This window comes from Lentinula edodes (assembly GCF_021015755.1).
Source record: "Lentinula edodes strain Le(Bin) 0899 ss11 chromosome Unknown C8R40scaffold_46, whole genome shotgun sequence".
In the NCBI taxonomy this organism is placed as follows: Eukaryota; Fungi; Basidiomycota; class Agaricomycetes; order Agaricales; family Omphalotaceae; genus Lentinula; species Lentinula edodes.
This window is the reverse complement of record NW_025764352.1, coordinates 152,555-178,645: the sequence shown is the minus strand read 5'-3', so window position 1 is coordinate 178,645 and position 26,091 is coordinate 152,555. Positions and strand designations below refer to the sequence as shown.

At 46.3% G+C, this 26,091-nt stretch overlaps 11 protein-coding genes across 11 annotated transcripts; 5 read left to right on the top strand and 6 right to left on the bottom strand.

The window, feature by feature from the left end:
• Positions 1-759: 759 nt before the first annotated feature.
• Positions 760-1,092, top strand: C8R40DRAFT_1057234 (DASH outer kinetochore protein; the record flags this gene model as incomplete). The annotated part of the gene is made up of 2 exons (XM_046225134.1): positions 760-828; positions 886-1,092. 2 exons carry the CDS (start codon positions 760-762, stop codon positions 1,090-1,092), a joined length of 276 nt encoding a protein of 91 aa, XP_046081390.1.
• Positions 1,093-1,130: 38 nt separating this feature from the next.
• C8R40DRAFT_1126815 (uncharacterized protein) lies at positions 1,131-5,611 on the bottom strand. Its single transcript, XM_046229042.1, has 13 exons — positions 5,501-5,611; positions 5,205-5,441; positions 4,761-5,151; positions 4,105-4,704; positions 3,778-4,046; positions 3,142-3,723; positions 2,739-3,088; positions 2,448-2,687; positions 2,253-2,391; positions 2,009-2,197; positions 1,815-1,955; positions 1,517-1,757; positions 1,131-1,462 (listed from the first exon to the last, which is right to left on the bottom strand). The coding sequence occupies exons 1-12, from the start codon at positions 5,501-5,503 to the stop codon at positions 1,614-1,616; spliced, it is 3,285 nt and encodes a 1,094-aa protein (XP_046081389.1). The 5' UTR covers positions 5,504-5,611; the 3' UTR covers positions 1,131-1,462; positions 1,517-1,613.
• An 877-nt stretch (positions 5,612-6,488) lies between these two features.
• On the top strand, positions 6,489-8,469 carry C8R40DRAFT_1073362 (uncharacterized protein; the record flags this gene model as incomplete). Its single annotated transcript, XM_046226557.1, has 3 exons — positions 6,489-6,545; positions 6,594-6,767; positions 6,817-8,469. The coding sequence occupies 3 exons, from the start codon at positions 6,489-6,491 to the stop codon at positions 8,467-8,469; spliced, it is 1,884 nt and encodes a 627-aa protein (XP_046081388.1).
• A 413-nt stretch (positions 8,470-8,882) lies between these two features.
• C8R40DRAFT_1073361 (permease for cytosine/purines, uracil, thiamine, allantoin-domain-containing protein) lies at positions 8,883-10,868 on the top strand (the record flags this gene model as incomplete). Its single annotated transcript, XM_046226556.1, has 9 exons — positions 8,883-8,941; positions 9,002-9,254; positions 9,311-9,706; positions 9,788-9,869; positions 9,929-9,953; positions 10,003-10,309; positions 10,360-10,559; positions 10,620-10,732; positions 10,789-10,868. 9 exons carry the CDS (start codon positions 8,883-8,885, stop codon positions 10,866-10,868), a joined length of 1,515 nt encoding a protein of 504 aa, XP_046081387.1.
• Positions 10,869-11,998: 1,130 nt separating this feature from the next.
• Positions 11,999-13,984, top strand: C8R40DRAFT_1175775 (permease for cytosine/purines, uracil, thiamine, allantoin-domain-containing protein; the record flags this gene model as incomplete). The annotated part of the gene is made up of 9 exons (XM_046232384.1): positions 11,999-12,057; positions 12,116-12,273; positions 12,323-12,366; positions 12,417-12,812; positions 12,866-12,980; positions 13,035-13,059; positions 13,114-13,420; positions 13,471-13,843; positions 13,905-13,984. The coding sequence occupies 9 exons, from the start codon at positions 11,999-12,001 to the stop codon at positions 13,982-13,984; spliced, it is 1,557 nt and encodes a 518-aa protein (XP_046081386.1).
• A 203-nt stretch (positions 13,985-14,187) lies between these two features.
• On the bottom strand, positions 14,188-15,830 carry C8R40DRAFT_650517 (uncharacterized protein). The gene is made up of 4 exons (XM_046235772.1): positions 15,480-15,830; positions 15,279-15,419; positions 15,091-15,225; positions 14,188-15,022 (listed from the first exon to the last, which is right to left on the bottom strand). The coding sequence occupies exons 1-4, from the start codon at positions 15,623-15,625 to the stop codon at positions 14,377-14,379; spliced, it is 1,068 nt and encodes a 355-aa protein (XP_046081385.1). The 5' UTR covers positions 15,626-15,830; the 3' UTR covers positions 14,188-14,376.
• C8R40DRAFT_650573 (uncharacterized protein) lies at positions 15,734-16,284 on the bottom strand. The gene is made up of 2 exons (XM_046235773.1): positions 15,958-16,284; positions 15,734-15,859 (listed from the first exon to the last, which is right to left on the bottom strand). Exons 1-2 carry the CDS (start codon positions 16,178-16,180, stop codon positions 15,843-15,845), a joined length of 240 nt encoding a protein of 79 aa, XP_046081384.1. The 5' UTR covers positions 16,181-16,284; the 3' UTR covers positions 15,734-15,842.
• A 105-nt stretch (positions 16,285-16,389) lies between these two features.
• C8R40DRAFT_1073358 (helicase C-terminal domain-containing protein) lies at positions 16,390-19,953 on the bottom strand (the record flags this gene model as incomplete). Its single annotated transcript, XM_046226555.1, has 14 exons — positions 16,390-16,577; positions 16,653-16,950; positions 17,011-17,088; positions 17,139-17,353; positions 17,405-17,519; positions 17,579-17,757; positions 17,823-17,918; positions 17,977-18,058; positions 18,106-18,491; positions 18,598-18,697; positions 18,752-18,847; positions 18,905-18,975; positions 19,031-19,380; positions 19,439-19,953. 14 exons carry the CDS (start codon positions 19,951-19,953, stop codon positions 16,390-16,392), a joined length of 2,769 nt encoding a protein of 922 aa, XP_046081383.1.
• A 641-nt stretch (positions 19,954-20,594) lies between these two features.
• Positions 20,595-23,747, bottom strand: C8R40DRAFT_1240503 (CwfJ C-terminus 1-domain-containing protein-like protein). Its single transcript, XM_046233523.1, has 7 exons — positions 22,487-23,747; positions 22,249-22,422; positions 22,101-22,191; positions 21,553-21,950; positions 21,314-21,481; positions 20,944-21,236; positions 20,595-20,870 (listed from the first exon to the last, which is right to left on the bottom strand). Exons 1-7 carry the CDS (start codon positions 23,660-23,662, stop codon positions 20,708-20,710), a joined length of 2,463 nt encoding a protein of 820 aa, XP_046081382.1. The 5' UTR covers positions 23,663-23,747; the 3' UTR covers positions 20,595-20,707.
• Positions 23,748-23,783: 36 nt separating this feature from the next.
• C8R40DRAFT_1126793 (uncharacterized protein) lies at positions 23,784-25,358 on the bottom strand. The gene is made up of 2 exons (XM_046229041.1): positions 25,279-25,358; positions 23,784-25,215 (listed from the first exon to the last, which is right to left on the bottom strand). The coding sequence occupies exons 1-2, from the start codon at positions 25,281-25,283 to the stop codon at positions 23,892-23,894; spliced, it is 1,329 nt and encodes a 442-aa protein (XP_046081381.1). The 5' UTR covers positions 25,284-25,358; the 3' UTR covers positions 23,784-23,891.
• Positions 25,359-25,512: 154 nt separating this feature from the next.
• C8R40DRAFT_1057309 (camp-regulated phosphoprotein/endosulfine conserved region-domain-containing protein) lies at positions 25,513-26,071 on the top strand (the record flags this gene model as incomplete). Its single annotated transcript, XM_046225141.1, has 4 exons — positions 25,513-25,548; positions 25,603-25,686; positions 25,743-25,837; positions 25,891-26,071. 4 exons carry the CDS (start codon positions 25,513-25,515, stop codon positions 26,069-26,071), a joined length of 396 nt encoding a protein of 131 aa, XP_046081380.1.
• Positions 26,072-26,091: the final 20 nt, after the last annotated feature.

The window sequence follows — 26,091 nt, the reverse complement described above, 5'->3', positions numbered from 1 at the left end:
AAACCACCTCTGAGTAACAGAAAAATATGCATACCTGAACAGATAAATTATGCCTTACAAACAACTTCTACAAATATTTCAGCTAACAGAAAAAATCATGAATTAAATTTGATAGGTTCATCTTACAATCAACTCTATTATTTGAAGCATGTAGTGTGAGATAATGTTCATGTATGTGGGATATGTCTACCAGCCTGTATAAACTGGTTTTGTGGCTTAGTTGTAAAACAATTCTAACCTCAACCTTATGATGGTCTTCTTATACTGCATACATAAAGAGGATTGTTGGAGTAAACAAATGACTTGCAAAATTTTGGGACATAGCTTATATATTCAGCTTGGAATTTACATTGTTGTTTTCTGTTATTTATCAAGGTTCATGATCGAACGGACCGCTGCGCTTGCAACATAACCGGTCACGACCGGATGCCAACTGTGATGCCTTAATGGCAGTTCATTTGAACTGCCATGGCTTTTGCGTCCCGTGTCACATGGACGCGACACGGTAATTCACCGAGGCCCTCATAGGCTGCATAGAAAATTTGACACTGTACAACTGCATTATAACTATTGTGCATGTACTATCATACCGATTATGTCCATTGTACATTGCGTATAAGCACCTCCAATCTAAGTCTATCGACTTCTTCCTCGCAAATTGAAAACCGCAAATCGAAAATTGAAAATGATCCGGTCCGATTTAGACCATGAACTATCCGGCAACCGTAATGTTGTTATGCTAACTCATCCCGTACCGTCATGGCTCAACTTGAAGAGGGAACTTATTTCGAGAAAGAACGCGACAAACTCTCCAGAGAAATAACTTCAGTGATTCTACCAAACATATTTCACTGTAGCTTCAAACTAATGTCATTATTGTACTAGGGTTTTGAAGAGCTTTTATCCACCACCAACGGTCTAAATAGGAAACTCGAAGAGGTGTTAGGAATGACCAGAGAATACGAAACTATAGCTGCCCTTTGGCTATGCTTTCACGATCTTATGAAGCAGTCCGACTTACCTGAAGGCAATACTACCATGGAAGAAAAGCCTCCCGGACTACCTGGTACTGGAGGCCATGTTCTCAAGTGAAAGAGGAGAAGATTAGGTGAGAAATACACTTTATGAAATTATTCAGTCCTTATACTCATATCATTATGACCGGAAAATTCTACAACTCTATCTATTCTCTCCTTCTCTATCGTGAAAATTTAGAGATACAACTATATCCCCGTTGTTCTAGGATCCTCGACCAGGACCCAACACCGACACCGCCAACTGTGACCAAGTCGATATTGCAAACCTTTACAAGCTTCATCCTAGTCGCTAACCTTTTCGCCATGCAACCTGATCTCGCACCAAAATAGGCTGAATCGCAGAAGGAGGGGAAGGCAAGGAGAGTCGTTTCGTAACTCTGTCCAAGAGGGAGGAATCTGGGGGCAGAGATTGATGAAAGAATGGCCTATATAAAGAAAGATAGAAAGGAAATAACATTATGTGGGCTAATGATACTTATTTACGAACTGAACTATCTTCGTGTTCAAAGTATACAATTCATGATAACACCGAGCGGATCGTACACCTTGCGTTATTGATAAGAGGGACTATTGTCATCATATATCGGCCCAAGAAGCGACGTAGGAGAAACCATTGAATTCGGCTTGATCACGAGACGACAACTGCCCATGAACGGGGGTCAAAGTCGGTTGTTCACGAGTGAACTCTTCATCAAAGTTACTGGTATCAGCACTTCCATTCTGAAGGAAAATTAGATCCATTGAATCGTTGACGTGGGCAACCCGAAGCAGACTTACGATAGTCGGGAAATAAGGAGGAGGTATTCGTTTGTTAACAACGTCATCCCAGCTAACATCTTTGAAGAAAGGCTGTCTCTTGATTTCTTCTGCGTCTTCCTTGGTTGAACCCAATCGACGATTGGGATCGCGGGTTAACAACTACACAGAATGTCATACACACTCGAGACCGAGGAAGAATGAGAGCATCTCACCTTTTGCAAGATTGAAACAGCATCACGAGGCATAGTGATGGGATACAAAGGCTCGTCTTCCAATATAGCGTCGAAGATTTCGTCCTCATCGTCACCACGGAACGGCGACTGTCCCAGTAACATCTCATAAGTAAGGACCCCGAACGCCCACCAATCCACGGCACGACCGTAGCGTTGCTCAAGTAAAATCTATTGATCGAAGAATTATAAACCATGCATCAAGTTGTAGATTTTCATTACACACCTCCGGAGCCATAAACTCGGGCGTCCCACAAAAAGTACTCGTCGTCTGACCAAACCACATTTCCTCCTTGCAAAGACCGTAATCAGCAACTTTAACATGCCCGTCCAACGTAAGCAAGATGTTGTCTAGCTTCAGATCTCTATTAAGCACAACATTAAGGTCAGCTGCGGGAAGTTCATAACGATTCAAACGGACCTATAGATAATGCCTTGCGAATGGAAATACTCCAATGCTAAAAGTACCTCTGATGCGTAAAACTTGGCTTGTCGTAGCGAAAATTGCTTTCGTTGAATGTGCAACATGAGATCACCACCGCTGACATATTCCATAACGAAGTACACTCGTGTCTCGGTCTGGAAACATGAATGCAGCCCAAGCAGGAACGGATGTCGTTCTTTAGCAGCAGCTAAGAATACACGCTTCTCTGATCGGGTGCTATGCAATCGTTAGTGCAAGCTGCCATGCAATGCATCAACGTTAGCTAACCTCTCAACCTCATCGTTATCAATGATGAACTCCTTCTTCAAGACCTTGATCGCATAAAGCCCATTCGTTTTCTTCTCTTCAGCCAACATGACTTTACCAAAGTTACCTTTACCCAGTACAGCTAAGAAATTGAAATCGTCCAAGCCGACCTTGCGTCTCTGAGTTTGTTGTCGGACAGGCTGACGCTGCTGCTGTTGTTGTTGTATTTGGATCTGCGGCTGTTGAGGTGGTGTTTGCGCCGTCGGTAAAACTGTGCTGGAACGATCAGGCGGTCGTTGTTGTTGCATTGGCGATGAAGGAAGGCCTATCTTTGTTTGCACCGGGGATGGAGGTCCAGGCGGACGAGTACCCTGAGTAACCAAACCTATCCAGCAGCGAGTACGAAAAATAAAATTTCACATACCGGATAAGCACCAGGTTGCAGTTGTTCATAAGGACCTGTCTGAGGACGCTGAGGTTCTTGGGCGTATGCTGGTGGTGCTTTAACACCAGCAGATGGTGGTCTTGCGCCAGGAGGAGGCCCGCTGAGCGGGGGCTGTTGTTGTTGCTGCTGCTGAGGGTAATACGGAGCCTGGGGATATCCGCTGGGCGGGGTAGCGGGTAGCGAAGGTTGTTGACGACCAAACGGATCTGCCTCGGGCTCAGGAGCACCAGAAAGCTTCAAACGTCCCATAGTATCCGCGGGAGGGCTGTGACGTGAAGGCTGTTGGGGCGCAGATGGTTGAGAGGGACGCTGAGCCCTGTGTTTCTTGATATCCCGCATGTCCGATAGGAGAGTATTTGCGGTCTCCATCGACATACCACAAAAGTCCGGAACGAGGTGCGCGCAATTAGCGTGACAGGTTAGGTCGCATTCAGAACATTTACGTGCGTTCTTACGACCAAGCGGAAGCATGTATCCACAGTGACAACACCAGTTTGCACCAATGTTGGTAAGAGGCTCGAATCGATGAGGGATACGGTGATTGATCTTCTCCTCGTCATCCTAGAATGGTGCAATTTGAATTTCTGTTTATAAACAGTCACTGAGAGCACTTACTCCAGTATTGGATTTTGAGATACATTTCGTGACAACCTTTTCATGGCACTTCTTATGACATGTGTAACGGCAATCCTCGCACTGGTAACCCGTGGCGTTAAGTAAGAAGTCGCTGCAAAATGCGCAGAGCATGAGCTGATAAAACTGCTTTTGAACAAACTTGTGCCCGTTCATCTCATGTACTTCGCCCTTCCGTTTACGCACAGCGCCTTGACGACCTAGACCGCCGAGAGGTGCATCGATCTGGCGTTTTCGGACGTTTTCCTTGACTGATTATTTGTCGATGAGCGTCCACGCATTAACATGAAATGTTTGCGACAGACTCACCAAAGTTCAAGTGCAAGAGAATAGCACCTGCAGGCTCGACTGCAAACCATGCTTCGATACCTTCAGATGGTTGTTGTGGTATACCATCTCCCATGCCTCCCTGAGGACCAAAGCCACCAGGAGGAGCAGCGCCAAAGCTGAGAGGGGCATTCAGGTCCGCCGAGTTTGGATGACCAGCATCACCATGCATAGCGCCAGCAGTGACCCAGCCACCCTGTCCGCTCTCCATAAATACCTTTTGCCTTCTCAGAGCTTCGACAAGATCACTGATGCGGATCCATAATAGACCTATAGGAACCGCGTGTGTTTCGCCGACTTGCTTGTCGTAAACGGCAATTTCGACTTCGTTTGCCTTGTCGACAGTGATTTCAAAGTCTTCATTCCAGCGATCTGTGCGGGAAGGATGTGATCGAGCTAGTTGGGTGCCTTCGACTTTGAGTGATACGGAGGTTTCGACGACTTGGTTTTTGGATGAACGGAATCGAGTAACGATGGGTGCGTGGTCTAGCTCTCTGGCACCTCGAACAGTGACTGAGAGAATACCTGATAAAGGTTTTGCTCGGAGGTTTTCTTTCCGTTCTCCTTCGATTCCTGTACCGTCTGAAGGGGTACAAGTTATAGAGGGAGCGGAAATTTCAATGCAGATGTAAACGCACTAGGTTCTTCCTCTTCCTCGGCGAGGGCATCGTCCAAAACATGCAGATTTTTGTACCGTTTTCGAGCCAATTGAAGAAGCTGTATTTTCTTCTCACTCTCTACCTTCTTGCTCTCCGCGTCCTGCCTCGATTTCTTGTCTCCATCAGCCTGGTATAGTTTTGCCATCTTATCGATGCCTCTCTTGTACTGCATTTCGACTTGAAGTTTGAACTCGAGCTGATGCAGCATTTTCGAGATTTTAGCTGATGTAAGGGGAGTCTCGGCTTTAATTAGATCGAGGTTAGAGTATGCTTTGGTTTGGGGCGATCCGGAAGCACTTGAATCAAGAGAACGCTTCATGGACGTGTCCGCTGGGTTGTCGCGGCCGTATCGGTCTTCCTTCGGAGGAACCTGAATGATTTGGGTGAATCGTTGGGTTAGAGAAGGTATTTGTTGAATGTCACCTGAGGACCGGAAGAGCGTCCAGGCTCATTCTGCTGCATCTTGCGAGCCTGAAGCTCGCGGAGTGTCTCTTCGAAATATGAAAGGGATCGTTCAGTTTCTCTGATCTTGGCATCATTTCTTCGTAAAACATCCTGGTTAGTCGTTGCCTGTCGTAGGAGCTGAGAAGCCTCTAAGATCTTTCGCTCTGTTTGGATGTGTTTGAAGACATCTTGAATCTTCTGGTCGAGCTCACTGGCCTGATTAGAGCAATCGATTAGCAATGAACAGTTGTTCAATGATCAGGAGAAATATCAACCATCTCAAAGATTGAATTTGATTGACCCCGCTGGATGCGGGAGTCTGGAAGAAGGAGCAGAAAACGAAGGCAAGTAGAGACAGACCGCTGTGAAGAATCGGACGTTCAATAGCTTTGTGGCAGTGTGATATATTAGCTAATCGCTGAAGCACAAACACTGCACGGTGCACCATTCTCTTCTTTATGTAGCCCCTTCCAGCAATGCCGTCCTTTGAATGTACTTCTAAATTGCGCACAGCAGACAGAGACACTGTACTCAATCTTAGCTCAAAGCATTATCTTACTCACAAAGACTTTGATAATTCTTTATCTGCGAAAAAATCAAGATTCCCGGAAAATGTCGCCATCGTGCCAGCCTCGACCATCGTTTTCTCATTGTCGGCAATGCTCAATCGGAAACGGATACTTTCCGAAGTGCTTATCAAGTCTCAACTTGCTCAGCACTTTGTAGACTTTCTGCGGGCCAACGCGGACCAACTCGGCCTGAGTTTCATGTCCAAATTATACATTGGAGAGGGTGCTGATCCTTTTCCCAGTAGTACGTGTTATTTTTGCCTAATACGCATCGTTTATTCAGATTTCCTTCAGTCAATGTCAGGACTAATCGCAATCGCATTCCTTTTCACGACAGTGTCCCAGTACGCGTGACACTACGCTCCATTCACATGCAATATTCGGTAACGACCACCAAAGAAACCGACAATACTTTGTTCTCCTCTCGACTGTCTTTGCCATACATGAGTCTCTTAGATAATATCTTGAAACGTTTCCTTACTCACCATCTTGTCAAGTACGCTTTCAATCGTTTCACCCCTCAGAAGCTCATACATAAGTGTTTGCTTTCCAGGAAATATCCTCTTGTATTCGGCTCTCTATGTCAGGTATTTGAGCTTCCTGTGTGTCAAGTCATACTGGGAAACTTATTGTTGAGCAGCAATTGGATATCGAAGCATTATACTTCTCTAACATCTTCCGGTCCATAGACGAAATGGCACAACGGTCACAAAATCCAGCCTTTCGTGCAAAATTCAAGCAGCTCACAAAAGTACTTGTTCAATGATTATTTTTTCACATCCATGACATTGCTTTGTAGGTGCTTCAGAAACAACAGCAAACCGCATATACCTCTTCCTCGACTGCGCTTGCAGCTTATCTGGACGATGCCGATGCCGAAGACGCTGGGCCTCCAAAACTGAACAGTGAGACAGCCTTCTGCCTCTCTCTGGAGAAGTTATTCTGCAACGGAGTCAAACGCCCGATGTTTAAGGTGAGCCATACTACAACTCGCATTTCTGAAAGTTCATGCGTTCGCATAGACCACACCCATTCTGCCGATGACCAATACGGATACACATGATGACGAGGAGCTCTCGCGCGACTACTCAGCCGAATCCTCTTATACAAATGACGCTGAACCTGCGGAATTTGTTGGATACGATGAAGGCGACCATACATCATCCATTCCAGGTCGCAATTACGATGAGGCTTTCGACCTATTTAGACAAGGCTTCCTGGACAGAGACTGGGCAGCGGATGACTCTCTGGCTACTTCTCCAACTCCCGCAGTTTCAACGACCCATTCAGATATGATATTTGATTCCGATGCGAACGACTCAGCTTATGACGGTTCTAAGGCTATTGTTGATGCTGACGACGAAATGGTTTGTCTATCGTCAGATCCTGGACTTCCACGCCCTCACCGAAGCCTTGAGGCTCTGGCCAATGAGCACTGTAACCATCTGGAGTGTCACACATCCATCTTCTCTGAATCCGAAGCAGGAAATGTTCCTTCAGCTTCTCGCGCTTTCTTTGCCTCTAGTTTCGTGCCTGATGTAGAAATGGATTTCAACATGGACCGGGATTCGGATTTAATTCTGGATATGGATGATTACTTAGATCTCCTGCCGCATGCTGCACCTCAGGCTGTCCCACGCCCTCATCACATCTTGGAATACGAAATAGACATCTCAAAACACCCATTTTCTGACGTTCTGGACATTGATTCGGACGTTGACGCTGGCCCACTGTGCCCCTTACACTACTCCGGCGACGTTTTGGACATTGACTCGGGTAGTGAACTACGTGATAGTCAAAAATGTGTAGACCACCTGCTATCGGACGACGACATGAAAGGCATGGATATATGTGCTGCTAATGGGTCTTCCTCCTCTGTTTCTTTTGCTCCTCTTGCCCATTTCACTGCCTCGCATTCTGAATCTGGGTCTGATCGCTTCAAGGAGCCACCATCTCTCGATTTCGGGTCCGACAACTCCGATCAAGAACAAGAGCATATCCTCATCTCTTTTCCTCTCATCCACGAAGCTATCAAAAATCACGCTATCGATTCTGAAGTGCTCGGAGGCGACATTCTCTCGGATAACGACGACGACGACCGCCCCTTTAGCGGAAAGCAAAATTGTGTCTCCTTCACGACACTTAGCTCTTCTCAATCTTCTTCTCAGACTACTCAGTCATCTTTGGCTTCTTCAGCACTTCATACCTTACTCTCTTCGCAATCAGGCCCTTCTTCCTCTTCTGCCTTGCCAGTATCGCCTATCTCATTTTATCTATCACAAAATGAGCACAAAAACGGAAACTGCAACCACAACGATAATGTTAATGAGTCTCGCTGTTCTCGTACACCCCATGGACCAGATTCTGCAATCAAGTTTTTCAATTATCACAAAGCGCACACATCAATCACGTTCAAGGACTCAGACAACGTGGCTTCAAATACCTTTTTGGACGCAGACATGCTTATGAGCGCCATGGATGTCAAGTTTGACTTCGACTTGGGGGCTGACGCTGACGCTGATGCTTTACCTCTTCACCCGCAACTTCACAATTCGTCCGGTCTCACTACGATCATGTCTCAAGGTAATAAATATCGTGCGGAAGACAATGGGACAATAGGAAAATCTGACTGGGAGCTCGATTTCGCGGAAGATATCCTAGACCTGGAAGAATAGGATCCTCGTTGTCAAAACCGCTCAATAGTTGCAAATACTACGATCTTGAATTCAAGCATTTGAGGATCCGTATCCGAAAACGTCGCACAAGAGTACTACGAAGATCAAAAACACGAACATCGTGAAGTTGCTCTTGAGCACTGAGTATATGTTTTGTGGAGGACAAGGACAAAGGGCAGGAGAATTCTGAGGCTGTATGTCTGACTGATTTTGCTTCTCATCTTGGTTGCTTTCGTTATCTTCTCCTTATAGCTGGGATGGATGTAGAGAGGCGACATGCGGAAGTATTGTAACTTTTAATATTGTCACCTGCTGCAATCTTACGCTCCCTTTATCTCCGAATAAAATCAGAGATAAGAGACCCTTGGATCATCTAACCTTCTCAAAGTACTCTCTCAACTCATCCGAATGACATGTCCGACACAAAATCAGGCGACCCAGAAAAGTCTTTCAGTTATGGGCCGGGTGCTTCGTATGTCTTCGACGCCATTTCTTATTTTTCTCTCATGTATCTTACCTATCGCCTGAATAGAGACGATGTTGATGAGGCCAGCTCGTTAGAACGTTTGAGCGACAACGTCCCTCGCTTGAAATTTGCTAAACTCTGGGCCATTGTCGAATTTTTGGATAAGTACGGCGTCGAAGCCCGTGGTATCGAACGCGTTCCTTCAGACCAACGAACACAGATGTGTATGATCTTCACATGTCTATCTGTTCACATTAACCGTTTTTCGCTGTTAGACCCTTTATCTGCATTCTGGATGTGGCTAGCAGCTAACATGACGGTACAAGTTCCTTCACAGATATGTAAAATAGGTTTAATGGCGCCACCTGTGTGTAGATTGCGACTTTTTCTCTCGGATGCTTAGGCGGCCCCGTATTCTCCCTTGGCTTCAAGGATGCTGCTTTAACGATCATCTTCTTCAATCTTCTTTGTAACCTTCCAGTGGCTTACTTTTCCACCTGGGGTCCCAAGCTCGGTCTTCGTCAACTTACACTCTCTAAATTTTCGTTCGGGTATTTTACATCGCAGGTCCCCATCATCCTCAACTGTATAGCATGTGTTGGCTGGTCCGTGGTCAACTCAATTGTTGGCGCACAGACTCTACGTGCTGTAAGCACAGCGCATCAAATCCCGACCGCTGCTGCAATTGTTGTGATCGCTATCGGTCCTATAACGATCTCTTTCATGGGATATCGTGTGGTTCACCTGTATGAGCAATATGCTTGGATTCCTGTAAGTGATTCTGTGAGCCCTCTCTATCACACTGAGAATGAGATCTAGGTCACAATCATCTTCATTATATACTTAGGTCAGATTAACCGTTTCATCGAAAGCGATTTCCGTAATTCGGGAACCATTGAAGCTGGAAACGTTCTTTCGTTTGGTGCAACGATCGGTGTGTCCCCTGCATTGCTCCCATTTAAATTCGGAACTAATTGACGTTTTCATTGCGAGCTGGATATGCGATTGGATGGGTAAGGTGAGTAAACTTGACTTGAAATCACAAAATAACCACAAACTGCGTTTAGCTACGCGGCAGACTACACTGTTCGCATGCCCGAAGACATGTCCTCTGTCAAGATTTTTTTCTGGACATATCTCGGTCTCAATGTTCCACTCATCCTCGTGGAAATTCTCGGTGCGGCAGCGATGTCTACTTTCAACCAGAAGACGACCTGGGCAGACGCGTACGCAGAAAATTCGGTTGGTGGTCTTCTCGGTGCCGGCCTTGCTGGACCAATGGGCGGATTCGGTTCATTTCTTCTGGTAATCATGGCATTGAGTATCATCGCGACCAATATTCCAGCCATGTATTCTTTAGCTTTGACTTTCCAGGTTTGTTCAACGGTCCATCAGCATTACTCTTCTCTAACGGTCTGTTAAAGAATATACACCCATATGCGCAAGCCATACCCCGAATCTTCATCGTGATCATCGGTAGTGTGGTCTATATCATCCTCGCAATCGCAGGTGCAAGTCATTTTGTCGGGTGGCTGGAGACTATGCTCGACATCCTCGCCTATTGGCTTGCCATCTTCTCCGCTATCCTCATCGAGGAACATCTCATTTTCCGGCGCGGAAAATGGTCGAATTACAATCCTGAGGATTAAAATAACTGGCGTAAACTTCCGTTGGGGGTGGCCAGTTTCATTGCGTTGTCTTGCGGGGTTGCGGGAGCTGTGCTCGGGATGGCCCAGTCGTGGTATATTGGTGTCATTGGAGGAATGATCGGAAATCCTGAGTTCGGGGGTGATATTGGTCAGTATAAGTAGATGTTTCCTACACTATCCCCTTCGCTGACACACTCGATGCAGGTTTCGAGCTGGCTTTTGCTTTCTCTGCTATTGTCTACCCCCCTTTGCGATGGATCGAAAAATTTTACTGGGGCTACTGATGTGTCATAAAATATTCCCTGCTGGCTGACGGCCCCATTTTGTCCCTTCCACATCATCGACTCGACTTTTTTTACTATATTTCGCAATCACCGTCATTCCAATAAATTCATTTTTCATTTGTCTCATCCTATAATTCACCAAGTGGTACCAAGTTCACCACCTCATCACGACAGACGACGCACCCCTATTGATTGAACTCCAAAGTCATGATAAGAATGTCTACGCTCTTCAGAAGCACCAACGTCTCAAACTGACAAACAATGTGGGAAAGACGATGGATCGATAGGGAACAACAGAACTCTTGCGCCCTCTAACCCTGAGCTTGAACTAGTATTCGACAAACGAGGGGTCCTCATTAGTGAGACAGTGATTTCAAATACTGCAGACTTGGATTCAACCATGGAAGATGGACATTTGGACGATGACGAATGCAATCAAGAGGAAGGCAACCTCCATTGAGGAACCGAGGAGAACTTGATCATGGATACTTTTGCGAGGACGATATATAGTTTCCGCTATCATGCTTCGTTATGTGTGACACTGAATTGGTATTGGAAATTCAGAAAACTTCCAGGCGAGGGAGATGACCTATCGTCCGTGTACCTAATCTGCGCAGATCCTGATCTATAGGCTGTCATATAGGAGGCTATAAGTTGCTATAGTTGCCAGGAGCGAGCTAGAGCGAGATAATGAAGGAGAATGATTCTGCTCAATATCTCGATTACTGGATTTTTTGCCCCGTGAGACTGTTTATCGATTTACCATACAATGGCCTAACGTTTCACACTGTGCTGTGACTAGAGTTATTGCATCTTCTTTGAGGACATTTGGTGAACTTTGCGGGTACCAACTGCTGATCCTGTCAAGGGGGAAGGATAGACTCTGGAGAAAAAGGAGCGGGGAGTGAGGAGGGACGGCGCTCGAGTAAAATTCGAAATGAATTCGATTTTCTGTCGTGGGGGCCGAAAAGCGCATCAACGGCGGGCGCGAATAGACGCGAATGCCATGTGCTCCGGGCAGCAACATCCCCATGTTCCCCTAATCCCCGATAAAAAAATTTGGGTCTCAATAATATGCTACTTTGCCTCTCTCCCTCATCCCACTTTCTTCAAACATCATATTGGCTGACATGTCCAACACCAAGTTTGGCCTCTTTGACGTAGAGAAGTCTTCTAGCTATGGTGTTTCGTACGTTTCGTCATTGTACTTCCTTCACGAACGAATCTAATATTCCCCTGAATTATAGAGATGATATCCATGAGGCCAACGCGTTGGAACGTTTGAGCGATGATGTCCCTCGCTCAAAGTTTGCCAAACTCTGGGCCATTGTTGAATTTTTAGACAAGTACGGGGTCGAAGCGCATGGTATTGAACGTGTTCCTCCAGACCAGCGTACCCAGACATGTATGACTTTTTCAAAGCTCTGATATCTGTGCTCAATCTTTGTTCCTAGCCCCTCTGGCTCCATTCTGGATGTGGCTGGCTGCTAACATGACGGTTCGTATATTGGCACTCATCAACAATCTGTCCTAATCGTCCCCGAACAGATATCGACCTTTTCCATTGGATGCTTAGGAAACTCGATATTCTATCTAGGACTTAAAGATGCTGCTCTGACAATCATCTTCTTCAACCTTTTTTGCACCCTTCCCGTGGCTTACTTTTCCACTTGGGGTGCCAAGCTCGGTCTCCGTCAACTTACGCTTTCTAAATTTTCTTTCGGGTACTTTACATCGCAATTCCCCATCATTCTCAACTGTATAGCATGTGTGGGCTGGTCTGTGGTCAACTCTATCGTTGGTGCACAAACCCTTCGTGCTGTAAGCACTAGGCATCAAATTCCGACCGCCGCTGCAATCATTGTGATCGCTATCGGAACGATCATGGTATCCTTCATGGGATATCGTGTGGTGCATTTGTATGAGAAGTACGCTTGGGTTCCTGTAAGTGATTCTGCAAAGCCTTTAACTCGATTATACCTAAGTATGGTATACAGGTTGCTATCATTTTCGTTATATACTCAGGTCAAATTACCCGGTTTACTGAAAGCGATTTCGGTGGCTCGGGAACGGTCGAAGCTGGAGATATCATTTCTTTTGGCGCCACAGTTGGTGCGTATCTTTGCGGTTTATCAGACTTCCAACTTCCGAACCGATGCACCTTAGCCGGATTTGCGCTTGGTTGGACAAGGTAATCATTGCATTGCTTCCGTTATCGGGGAAAATATCCTGAGTATGTGTTCAGCTTGGCCGCAGATTACACTGTTCGCATGCCTGAAGACATGTCCTCCGTCAAGATTTTCTTCTGGACATACCTCGGTCTTAATCTACCACTCATCCTTGTGGAAACCCTTGGAGCTGCGGCAATGACTACCTTCAATCAGAAGACAACTTGGGCCGATGCGTATGCCGAAAACTCAGTAGGCGGTTTGCTCGGTGCTGGTCTGGCTGGACCAATGGGCGGATTCGGTTCATTTCTTCTGGTAATCATGGCATTGAGTATCATCGCGAACAATATCCCAAACATGTACTCTCTGGCCTTGACTTTCCAGGTTCGTTCCGTTATGTCTCGACGCCAATTTTTTTAACAACCATATTGCAGAATATTCATCCCTACGCCCAAGCCATACCGCGAATCTTCATCGTCATCATTGGCAGTGTCGTCTACATTGTTCTGGCGATCGCCGGTGCAAGCCATTTTGAAGAATGGCTTGAAACCATGCTCAATATCTTGGCTTATTGGCTCGCCATCTTCTCCACCATCCTCATCGAAGAGCATCTCATCTTCCGTCATGGGAAATGGACCAACTATAATCCCGAGGACTTCAGTGACTGGCGTAAGCTTCCTTTGGGTGTTGCGAGCTTCGTTGCGTTGGCTTGCGGGGTTGCAGGCGCAGTACTCGGGATGGCACAGACGTGGTATATTGGTGTTATCGGAGGAATGATCGGAGATCCTGAGTTTGGGGGTGATATTGGTCAGTATGGTCTTTTTGATTCCTGGTTGTGCCCCATGCTGATATTGGCGGACGAATCAAGGTTTTGAGCTAGCTTTTGCTTTTTCTTCCATCATCTATCCTCCTTTACGCTGGATTGAAAAGAAGTATTGGGGATACTAACCTATTCATGTTGTACTTCAGAAAAGAATTGGATTTCAGGATGACGGTGCCCATTTCATCATACGATACGCTATTCGAGACTTATTCATATCAAATATAGACATAGTACTAGTTACTATACGTAGAGTATCTTCTGTCAAATATAATTCATCTTTTTCGATGTTAGCGAATTGATTTCAGGATGTTTGTATCCAATGGAACGAACTGGCAGAGGATAGGATAGGATAGGATAATCAATGCTCAGGCATACGCACATACGGAAGTCCATCAAAAGAGCATCCATTGGAGAAATAATGTAGCAGGTTATCAGTACAGCATATTTTTATAGGTGACATAGTGACAGTAAACGAGTGCTAAAATATTCTTAACAGGATATACCCGAATACCAATTTTTAAATCATAGTATCAACCTCAGTATAAGCAGAAATAGGGTCCATATCATCCTCAGTGTACAACGGAGTTTCAGCTTCCGAACTTCCACCTTCCTCAGTCTTGCGGCCTCCAGATTCAAGCAATATGTCCAACGCGCTCTCTGCATACGAAGGAGCAGGGGCCTCATATAAAATCTCGGGATCCCGCTGGACATTTTCTTCAAACATCCCTGGTGGAATATAGTCTTCGTCTACCTGGATATAATCATCGGGATTTCCATAATAGTTTTGCCATGGCTCTGCGAGGTGGTGATGGAGACGGTTGGAGTGGTCCCGATTTACGAATGCCCCCTGTCCGGAAGATTGTACACCTCCGTTGACGACGTTGAACACACCGCCATTGATGCTAAAGTTGGGTAAGGTTCCGCTTTGTCCTCTCTGAAGACGGCCACGTTCTCTTTCCAGACGATATCGTTCTCTTTCCTGGCGGTATTGTTCCCTTTCTAAATGATAACGCTCTCTACTCCTGCGATATTGTTCTCTCTCCTGGTCATAGGTTGAAATCCGATTTCCGCGAGTACGCAAAGATGTCGAGAGTCTATTGTCTTGAGCGTTGTGAATCCAATCCGGGGGCCCTACATTGACGTTGTAGTATTCCAGCCGCTCTCTGTTTCATGCATGCAGGTTGGATGCGCTAGTGAGCGTGCCGCGGCAATAAATAAATCAGTGACTCACGTATCGGTTGAATAATCGTGACTAGTCAATTCGGTCCACGAAGGGGTATCTTGGCGAATTTGAGATTGTCTTCTTCTATTACCGCCTATTTGACGGCTAGGCTGGGGCGAACTTGTTCCATTGGTCCCAGAGCTGCTACTTGCCCTGTTAATACACGATGACCGGAACCCATGTTGTTAGACACTTACTCATAGAGTGGATATGTCACTACATGATTGTGAACATTGGATTCGCTCCTATTTATTCCCAGTCTTTCACTTCGACTATTACTTATGGTTGAAGGAAGATTTCCTAAGGATTCATTGTGGCGTCTTGATGAGTCCAGTGGTCTAACACTAAGAATTAGAATGATTTCAAAGTACAAGTCAAAGATTATACTGGTCACTAACCTACTCGAAACAGTTGTTCTGCTCTGCCTCACAGACGAAGAATGATAGATATAGTGACAATCACCGCGAAAGTGTTGAAATATCGGACCATTCCCACCAGGACCATTGTTGATACTGAAATTGGTGGCACCAGCGAAGAACGTCATAGTATCACTTGAGTAGAGGATTTGGAAGGCGAAATGATGGGAAAGATCCGAATTTGAATGAGTGCATTGAACCTGCAACCACCTTTATGCAAGATAAAAGGTGACACAGCGAATTTGACTGTAAGTTTTAGACTCCAAGGGAGTCAACGCCTCAACGCCTTCAACGGTGACTCAAGAAGTGCTGTATTTGTAAGCCTGGATCGGACTTGAATAAATGTTAGGCTCCGTGGACCACTGCTGACTTGGTGTGCACCGAGATACAAGAAAATGAGTCAAAGGAAGTGTGTTGAGCTTTCAACAGAGGATTGCAGTCAGAAGGGAGGTGGACCTACAGATCCAGAAACATAGCAGTCCATAGCACAACAGTGTGCTATTGGAGAGACACCTTTTTGCACTCCTTATATGAACGATATCCCATTCAAGCCGAAGGAACAAGGTGGGACCTGATAGATGACGAACAACTTGAAGCTCGCAATGATTCAGGATAAAGCTAGCGACGGGAATAATGCATGAACAAGATATTCCTAAACAAGGCACATGTGGCGATTGGCCCATAAATATGAAGATATTGTGTTGTTGGAATGGATGGTGTGCTTGCCAATGGTCTCCGTGTAGTGATCTATTGGCTGAGTATTGGCTGTACAGCCCAGATACAGCCGCATTTGAAGCCCTAACCCTGCATAACACCAGATATGGGCGGTTATATTACCGCTCATATGACTGCTTTCCCGATAACCTTCCGTCTACACCGTACTACTATACATTTATCCTGTTCTGCATTTGGCGCGAAAAAAAGCGCCCATCTGCTTCATAACACCTCCAAATTGTCCTGGAATAACTAGATTGTCTCCTCCAAGCCATTTGGGCAGTTTCCCCCGGATGGAGAGATTAGAATATCTCTGATCAAGAAGGAGAAGTGCTGCCCAGTCACCTCGGTGACGAATTGCGCGACCTGAATGAAGACAGTGAGAACAACCCATTCGGGGAATGAAACATACATGAGGTCTGATGCGGGACTACAACCCACCTATACTCTGATTGACAGCGTTCATACACATGTTCTCGTACAGCTCCGCGGCAGCATCTTTGCCTCTCAGAACAATAGGTCGTACACCCTCCACGGTTTCTTTTCTTCCCTCTCTTAGAAGTTTCTCCTCCTCCCTCTTGACATACCTCATCCGCTCTCTCAGTTCTGCTGACGCTAGGTTCGCAAAAGGAAGACCAACAATGACAACGGCCCTGGCGAGATCATCCGCAAAATTCAAGCCTTCGGAAAGCTTTGCGCCTATAACGGCGAGGAGGAGGGCGCCTGTTTGAGACGTTGTCTGGGAGTTTTTGTAGAGTTTCGATAAACGGCAGAACACACGTTCAAGAAGCAAGCTCACCAATGAACCAGCTACCGCTGTAGCGTATTGCTGTAGAACACTCTCTACTCCCGCTTGATCTTCTGGTTCAAAGAAAACCTAACAGCAAATGAACACCTCATCACATCGAAGCATTGCATCCTACCCACTTTCTTTTTCGCACCGAATTTCTCCAGATACCCTCCGCCCGTTGCCAAAGCCCACGCGGATTTCGCATTTTCCAGGAATTTGTATGACGGAAAAAACACAATCATTCCTCCTGGTATGATTCTTGTGAAGTTGAGGATGATTTGGCCGAGGTCGGAAAGAGTTGATGAATCTCCTTGCTTTCCCGCCCGGAAATCGAGTTCACGTCCTGAAGGGCCTGGAGTGGAATGTCATGGTAGAGTCCGGATGACCTCGAACAAAAACCGACCTTTAGTCACTGCGACCGTCAACACATTTTCTGGGGGAATTATGTGTCCGCAGGAGAAGCTTGTTATGCGTTCCGGAGGAAGATGAGAGAAGAGTTGATTTTGCACATCGGAGATCTTCATATAGGAAACACAATGAGTGAATCCTAAATTTTAAGGAATGACCGCCAACGAACCGGACTCATCGTACCTCCCGCGATAATCACAGCCCTTGCCTCGTCCACAACATCACGGAAATGTGGGGCAGGGTTGAGGAGGTGGTACTTAATTTCCACGGTAGATGGTTGCTTTAGCCTCGAATTCGAAGCTATGGAAGGACCGGAGGTACTGATGAGGGTCAGGGATATGCGTCCATCTGCCAAGAACAAATAATATACGTATTACTATTGAGTGTCTGGATTATAGGTGTATGATACACACCATCCGTAGCCCCAGCAAGAGCAGTCATTAAGTCTTCGATGACATGCAAAGGCGGAACGACACCTTTTCTGCTTCCCGAGACCTTTTTCTTTGGGTCTAGATGAAGACACATCCATTGTCAACATAATTCGGAAGAATAAGAGAAGACGCTCACCCGCAGAAGCAACTTCAAGCTCCTTATCTTTTTCTGCTTGCTCGATCAACTTCTCAGCGTATCCGGATATTTTCCTAGCTATCTACAGAGGATAAGGAACATTGAAGTCAAATGGACGCGACAACATACCTTGCTCTTCTTAAGATAATTGACAATCTCCAACATGTTCAGCCCCAAGACCTTCCTTCCCATGCGCTCGATAAGCTCAGCGGGAGTTAAGACCTCTTGAACCTCGAGTTGTTGTGATTTCTGCTCCGTTTTCGTCGTCGGCGAAACTTCTGATTGAGCGGATTGAGTATCGTTCGCTCGTGGCTCAACTCTCATGTCCCTCCATTCCCCTGAATATCTAGCGAGTGCGTTCAAGAACGCCAGCAAGCGTTTTAATTGAACGAGGTTTGCTGGGTTGAGTTTGTTTCGGAACCTGGTGACATAAGTAGTGACCTGGTATAGCGCGGTCTGTAGGAGCGGAAGGGATAGATGAACCGTAGAGAGAGAGAGGAGGGTGGGTATTAGGTCTAATTGATCAAGCGCGACATCAAACGGCAGACAAATATATGAGTAAGAGTGATTGAAAGATGAAGGGAAGAGAGTCCAAAAACACCTAAAACATGAGCAACTTACTATGACCTTCGTCTACAACGACAATCTGATCCTTCAAGTCGATTCCCAGAGCCTCCCGTGCAGATTTTTGAAGTAGAAGATTGTAAGGGAGAGTAATGAGCTAAGACCGCAAATTTTAATCAAGTTTGCACGGGTTTTACGAAGTTATTCTGACCTCTGCTTGCGGAATAGCCTTTCTAGATGCGAAATACGGACAGATACCAGATACTCGACCTGAGAGAGCAAGATCTTCGATGTCTTTGGGGGTAGCCTATTGACATGCCAATATGAGGGATATAACTAGATTCCAAATTCGCGACTCACTCACCAAAATTTGATCCCTAAACTCATTCATTCTCACTACCTCACCGACCGGAGGGAGATAAGGACAGCGGTTTTCTTAAGAAAAGACAATATGAGTATAGGTCGTAATTGAGACTGGATACAGACCCACCAGCCAGGAGCTCCCTGCATCCTTCATCGATGTCTCTTACTCGGCCACGCAGCTCAGCATTGATACAGAGGTGTTTTCGCGACCCAAGAGAGAGAGCGCGCGATTGATAGTATTTGTGATCATCCGAGCAAATTGACGATAAATTGTCTTGCTCTTTGCGTTTACCGAGAGAGTAGGGCACATCCTGGTCCAAATTAGGCACTGCATCAATATTAGCCATACTGCATCTAGGTATTTTCAGCTTTCTCAGCTCAGGCAATACTTGTGTAAGTTGTGAATGGGTGCGAGAGGCGTAGTAGATTTTGGTGCACGTCATTTCCAGTTCCTCGCTGTCAGTATGGGATTTCATACTGTATGAATCATGTGAAAGATGAGATCACAGTTGAGAATAGAGGTAATCAAGCGCACCGGGCCATTAACGCTTTCACCGCAGGCGATAGGTTCATATCATCGTCTCCTGGTGTGCCGTCGTCTTCAGGGAGAAACGAGGCATCTGCGTCAATGAACGGTTGCTGAGGCTTATCATCAGGTTTCGGTTTCTTCCACACCCGTGCTCTACTTTTCAGTTGGGCCTCTTTCTGCCTAGCATCCGCCAACCTTTGCTCACACTCCAACTCCTCCGCCTCAAGCTGGCGGCGGAGTCGGTCACGGGTTTGTGTGGAAACCCAATCATCACCAGTAGCCGCGTTGTTCAGTTTTCCCTTCCTTGCGCGATTTTTTTCATCATGTAACCAGGTGAGGCCTGCACAAAGAAGACTGGACGTTTTCCCAGTTCCTGTAGGAGATTCGATAACAGTGACTTTTCTGTTTTCTATTGCCTCGTATAAGTGTCGCATGAGTTGGGCCTGGATATTATATGGCGGTGTGTACGGGAAGGCGGAAAAGATTTCCGGCGTTGGGAGAATCAGGGTATCGGAGGACATGGTGATAGTTTGTGAAGACGCGCAGATGTCACATCACGTGTCGTGCAACGATCGCGAAGAGAACCTGGTCAAAACAACAACCCCCGGATCTGCCCCTGGATCGTTATTCCTGCCACATCTGCAAAACCTGTATTTTCGGCTAAGGGTCCGAAAGCAGTTGGGAGCACTTCCCAGCAGTGAAAGCACTCAGAGCATACTGCTTTCAGTGCTTTCAGCACTGGGATCTGCTCTCAGACCTTAGCCGAATATCCAGGTTTTGCAGATGCATGCCAATTCGCAAAATAAATACAACAAATTTTGACAGTCACGACTTTACATTAATTGGACTTCTGAAGATATAGGGCATTAACCGCCCTCTTGCTTGCAACGGTCCTTTCTACGCGCGCCGGAAATCTTCTCACACTTTCTACTGCATGCTGCGCTCTCCTGTTCGGAGATCTTCCTCTCTACCATTGTTGTTTTATGTGATATCCCCGTTCGAATGAGATCAGCCTGAGTTTATTGATTGGTCCAGATTGGTCCCTGTTGGCTGGTAGCCATATCAAAGATTCATTATTTTTTGCATCATTCCTTTAGATTTATTTTGCTGAATGCCTTAGCCAAAAGTCAATACTTACATTAGTGTATAACTATTTGGTGTACATCATTCAATTTGAGTTGTAAAAAATGCAGTAGGACTGTAAAAGAACATCCCAAGCAAGGTGTGATAGTATCTCCACAGAAGGCAATTTATACTCAAATCACAGCTACTTATTTACTCTTTCCCAATCATTCCCGTCCAATCGTATCTATCGTACATAGCCCTGAATTCCTTTACCCTCTCCTTATCCCGCACTCCACCCAGTACCTTCCTTGGCCTCCTCCACTTCCTAGGTTCAAGGCCAAGTACATTGCCGATGATTTCTGCGGCGAAATACCTGCAACAAGAAATTCACATGAGAATAATTAACGACTACGAATCATATTTGGAATTAGAAACCAAAGACCCACCTCGGAAACTCTCCACCACCCTTCTCCCCTGTTCCTTCCATCCCAAGCACATCGTCCATCTCCTCGTCATCTCCCAACCCATGCCCGACTTTACTCTTTCCCCCGTTCCTCCCCGCACCTCCACCATCACTTTCAATGACATGTCCATAGCCCTTCTCGCCCTTGTAGTCAAACTGAACCATAAAGTAAGGCAGATTCGGGACCATTGATCGCCTGAAACCGCCCGGCCGGGCGGCAAAATCGATTAGTTTGCGGTGGGTGGACCATTCAGAACCAGATGAAAGTATCGATTCCTGGGAGAGACAGACAGGTAGTAAGGTCAGCGAGCATTATTCATCATCATGACCACCCTCTGTTGAAACAAGATTACCTTGAAATAACCACCTAGTACCTCCCATACTTCCCATTCCACCGGTACACACTCAATATACGAGTGTCTTTGTCCTTTCATCGACCTAGGAGTGACAGTTTCGTAAAACAACACGCCCTTCTGAGGTTCTTGCTCGGAGAACATCCGCATAAGGGTCTTCATAAAGTTCTAACAGTAAACATCAAAAAAAATGCGCTTGAGAAAACAGGGGAAAGTTTGTGAAGAGACGAGAAACCTACTTTGACTTCATCCCAAACGTCATCATCTCCTTCCAGCATAGTCAAGCAATGCTGGATTGGGACAATAAGACAGTGCCCGGGTACAAGCTCTTCATGGATCGTACAAGAGAGATACACGCGAGTTCCGAGCGCGATCATAGGTGCCCGGGGAGGGACCTCGTCTGCGTCGGGGCCTGTGGGAAGGGGAGATAAAGTTAGGATGGATGGTAGTGAGATGAGGTAGTTGAATGAAAAGAGACGAAGCAAAAACGAGGACATCAAGGCCTTTTTAGTGGAAGGTAGCGAGAAAGAGATAGGACCGGGAAGAGGATAGAAGGAGATAGAGAAAGATTTACCCGAGCCCGATCCAGAGAAGCAGAAATCGCAGTCGGCGAGTGCTTTTTGAGTGCGTTTGTAGTCTGAAAGGAAACGCGTCAGTAGATGGACATGCATCAGAAATCATGCATTTGGTGATAACGAATAGGTCAGATGATGTTTACGCAGAGATGATGGACTTGTAGTGCAAAGAGAAAGATACAGGAGGAGCAGCGAACAGCTTTGACACGTACCATGAATAGCAAACTGCCTCTTCATAGCATCCGAACGCATTTTTTGCCGGCCCAATTTCGCAGCGTTATCGTCGATGTAGTCGAGGTCGTTCTAAAAGCCATGGATATGAGTAAAAGTCAATGAATAGTGGAAAGGAACTTTATTCACCTCGAACTTTCCATCTCCAACAATCGCTCTCGCTAACACCATATCCTGATCCTTTTGATCAGCCATCCCACCACCAAACCTCTCCTGTCGGAGCATCTCCGTGAGAGTGGTACTATCGTCATCAGCGTTGTATCGGACAATTTCCCCTGTACGCGGGTCGTGCGTGTCGAAATACTATTATTAATCAACTGAAATTAGCATTAAGAACGAGGAAGAAAATAAGGCAATTATCACAGACTTTTTCCTTCTTTCTCCGATTGCCTGCTCTAGCAGGGTCCCCCTCCTCATCCTTGCCATTCGAACCGGAACCAATGTCATACAGACGGCCTCTGCCGTCCAAAGTTGGCAGCACCTCCACCTTGACGTTCTGCTTGCCAGAAGTACGAGGACTGGCATCACCAAACCCATTCGCTACCCTCTGAGCGTCCTCATATTCACGCTCCAATTTTTCCGCGTTTGGTGCACCAACCAGTTTAGCACGGAGGACCTTGGCTTGTAATTTGTTGAGTGAGGAAGGTGAGAGGGCCCTCCTACTTGATGATTGTGAAGGCGGAGGTGTTAAAACGGAAGGTATAGGTGTATGACTTTGTTGTAACGGTGAACTGGCTTGAGAAGGTAGACGTAGCGAATCGAGCCGACGATTCACCGGTGGTCCACCTGCGGAAGGTGTGGATGGACCGCTCCCGCCAGGCCGGCGGAAGGATGAACTTCGAGTCGATGAGCCGGAAAACATGAAACCTTTTTCGCCTCCCCCTCCTCTATCGCCGATTTCGAATCTGTCCTGTGGGCGTCCTCTCCGTCCGTCTCTTTCATCCAGAATCCGGCGTTCCTCCTGCGCTAATTCCCAGGCCTCCGCTGAATCGAACCGTTCCAGTGCAACTTCGAGTACATCTCGGCCTTCTTCCTCAGCAGTTTCGTAAACTCGTTTCAAGCGAGTCATTCGCCATTGTGAGCCGGGACCCCCTGGGGTGAACGGGCGTTTCGGAGCGGAGTCTGAGGCTGTTGAAGGGTCTATACTTTGTTCATCCTGTATTTCCAACGACTTTTCGATTTCCATGGCTCTATCCACCTCCTGGGCTTTCTCCTTTTGTTTGTCCTTTGCTTTGCGGTGTGTCTCAATGCCGAGGCTCGAGAAGAAATCGGAAGATTCTGCAGCGGAAGACGAAGAGGGTCCCAACATCCATTCTTCCCGTTTTAAGCTGGAAGTCGAAGGAACATCGGGTGGTGCCATAACAGCATCCGAAGAAACCTTGGCGTCGGTGTCAATGTTTTTCTCTACCCACATGTCTTCATCGTCAACTCGAACCTCTGTACGCTTCCGTTTATGGTGCTTTTCCGATTGTTCTTCATTATGGTGATGTCGCTTTTTCATCGACTTTTCCTTGTCATGGTGTTTATGCTTCGAGGAGCCCATGAAGGTATTGGCAATAGTCGCGTCGCTGATTCAAATTGTGTTGGCGACGGGGAAAGTGAGTCTACCATCACATGATAAAACAAACTAAGTATCAATCCTCAGATAATCCTGGTCAGTACGATAAGCTCTGGTAAGCTTGATTGATTAGACATAAGTATTTACAAGGAAGAACCTGGGAAGAAGCATTTCCGTATGCACTACTGTATGTAGTACATTTATGATTGTAACGTCATTCAATCCTTCCACTGTTCTCAGTGATATTTGCATCCTCACTGATGCGTACAATATTAAGGAACACATTTGCTACATAGGAAGGGATTCCCTCGAACAAGACCTCACGTAGAGTACATCTCGATTGGACCAACATGGTTCTCAGCTCGTTAAAAGGGTTTCCAGGTCCACAAGAAATGGGACACTTGACTGCTAATACGGCGAGGTTCGGTATGGAAACCATCTCGAACGCAGAGGAGTTATCCCGTTGTCTGCCGATATTATTAATCTCCAAGGTCGAAAGGTAGGTGTGACAAAGAGGTGGAAAGCGTGACGATAAGTTGTCCGGTGCATTGAACCATCCCAGTTGTAGAGTTTCCAGTGTGGCGCATTTCTGGAGCAAGGTGGACAAAGAGCCCCCGAAATCGAATGTGATCCGCAAACAGGTCAAATTGCTCAAGTCTAGGGAATCGGCTAGGTTAAGAAATGGGACCTTCAGGTGGTACAGCCGCGGACAGTTCCTGAGAGATGGATGTTTGAATGACTGAAATGTCTCGTTCGATCGCGTTTTGCGATTAGAACTATACAGGAACCAAAATTCCAGATGCTCGAGACAGTGAAAGCAGGGACCTGCATTAAAACCATCTGTGATCATCTCCAACAGGCTGTCGAAATGTTCTGGGTATAGAACCATGACCTTCAAGTGCTTCAATCTACCGGCAAACTGTGACAAAATATTCCATGTCGCTGGGACCCGACGAGGGGAGTCATTCAAGTCAATAACGATCTGTATAGGTGTTGTTGGACCTATGCGCGACAAAACGAGTTCCCTGAAAATCACGCTTCGAGAGTTCTCGCCGACGCTTTGCAGTCGAAGCTTGAAGGAGGACCAAAAGGTAGGTTGTGACAGTGCAAGATTTCGCCAGACAGAACAAACCCATGTCAATGAGAAAATTGCACCAATGAAGGTACGCGAGGCTTTCTCGTTTGGGGATTCGGTGAAAAGGATAGAATCTTCGGATACCAAGTGGAAAATATGTATCAAAACATCTGAAGGCAGTTTTCGGATGGGAGAAAGGAGAGATTTCTGGCATGTCATGGCTTTTGCTAGCTGGGCGCGCTGCTTTTGTAACCGAGCAATCGCGTCGTCGTATTTTCGAATTTCAGAGCTCATTTGTTCAACTCTATGTTCGAGTATCAGCTGTTCAGCAAATGTCTCCGGGATGGTATTAGATCTGCTTCCTTGGACCAAATCTTCATAAAGCTTTTCGTATGCCGGGTCGAGCTCTAGAGGAAAAGTGAACACTTCGGAGCGACAAGTTGGACAACTTTGTCGAGAAAAGCTGTCAAGCGGCTCGGTGAGCGAAGGTTAGAGTGAGCAGAAACATGAAAAGAAAATTATTTACTTCATATTTGTTACTGGGGCCTTAGTATGCAATATATGGTCAGAATTGAGAGCCGTTGTCGGCCAAGATACGGTACACCGGATCTAAAGTTACCAAAAATATAAGGCGGATCAGTTCAGACTCCGACTACGACTCACACTTTACCAAAGACTTTCACCAACGAATAAATCTAACCTTCATATTCTCGCCGAATTCTCGTTTCTTTCCGCCACTGCGGATTCTTTCTCTTCCAAGATGCTCCCTGCTAAGCGAAACAAGGTCGACATCAGTGTAAATCGTCCTACCTTTTTTGTATTCCTTCCTGCCTACTGATTCCCTGCATAGAAACTGAGCGAGCAAGAGCAGTTGCTTTTCGCAAAATATGGGAAGCTTCCTACCCATAAGAATACGCTCATGAAGATGCAAAAGGTCTGCCTCCTCGATAAACTATTTACGGGCTGGGCAGGATCAATTCGGTTTTCTAGGACCGAAAGTACTTCGACTCTGGAGACTATGCTCTTTCCAAGGCTGGCGTGACATCGCAGGAATCGGTTGGGACAACGATTCCGAATCCAGAAAAGTGTGTCTGTTATAGCTGTGCTTTGCTGTTATCGCTAATCATTATGAGTACAGCATTCCGCATGCCTCCTCGCCGCCGACTAACGGCAGTATGCAATCTCTTTCGACTTCTCCTACCAATCCTACGAGCCCAATAAACAAGGAAACATCCGAAGCGACGCCCGAAGAGGCCGCGCCCAGCCTGGACACGACAACAACTGGGGAGGATCAGCAAGCAATGAACACCGCCGAGTGAACCTGCTCTAGGCTGGCTCG

Excerpts from the sequence above, each read along its gene's own strand:
- C8R40DRAFT_650573 (XM_046235773.1), bottom strand. The coding sequence starts at position 16,180 with ATGGGCCAATCGCCACATGTGCCTTGTTTAGGAATATCTTGTTCATGC.
- C8R40DRAFT_1126815 (XM_046229042.1), bottom strand. Across the intron at positions 4,047-4,104 it reads TCTCTTGCACTTGAACTTTG|TCAAGGAAAACGTCCGAAAA; the intron begins GTGAGTCTGTCG and ends ACAAATAATCAG. Across the intron at positions 3,724-3,777 it reads TCTCAAAATCCAATACTGGA|GATGACGAGGAGAAGATCAA; the intron begins GTAAGTGCTCTC and ends GCACCATTCTAG.
- C8R40DRAFT_1240503 (XM_046233523.1), bottom strand. The coding sequence starts at position 23,662 with ATGGGCTCCTCGAAGCATAAACACCATGACAAGGAAAAGTCGATGAAA. Across the intron at positions 21,482-21,552 it reads ACGTTTGGGATGAAGTCAAA|AACTTTATGAAGACCCTTAT; the intron begins GTAGGTTTCTCG and ends GTTTACTGTTAG. Across the intron at positions 20,871-20,943 it reads GGTGGTGGAGAGTTTCCGAG|GTATTTCGCCGCAGAAATCA; the intron begins GTGGGTCTTTGG and ends TTCTTGTTGCAG.
- C8R40DRAFT_650517 (XM_046235772.1), bottom strand. The coding sequence starts at position 15,625 with ATGACGTTCTTCGCTGGTGCCACCAATTTCAGTATCAACAATGGTCCT. Across the intron at positions 15,226-15,278 it reads GTGACATATCCACTCTATGA|CAGCTCTGGGACCAATGGAA; the intron begins GTAAGTGTCTAA and ends CAGGGCAAGTAG. Across the intron at positions 15,023-15,090 it reads CACGATTATTCAACCGATAC|AGAGCGGCTGGAATACTACA; the intron begins GTGAGTCACTGA and ends TGCATGAAACAG.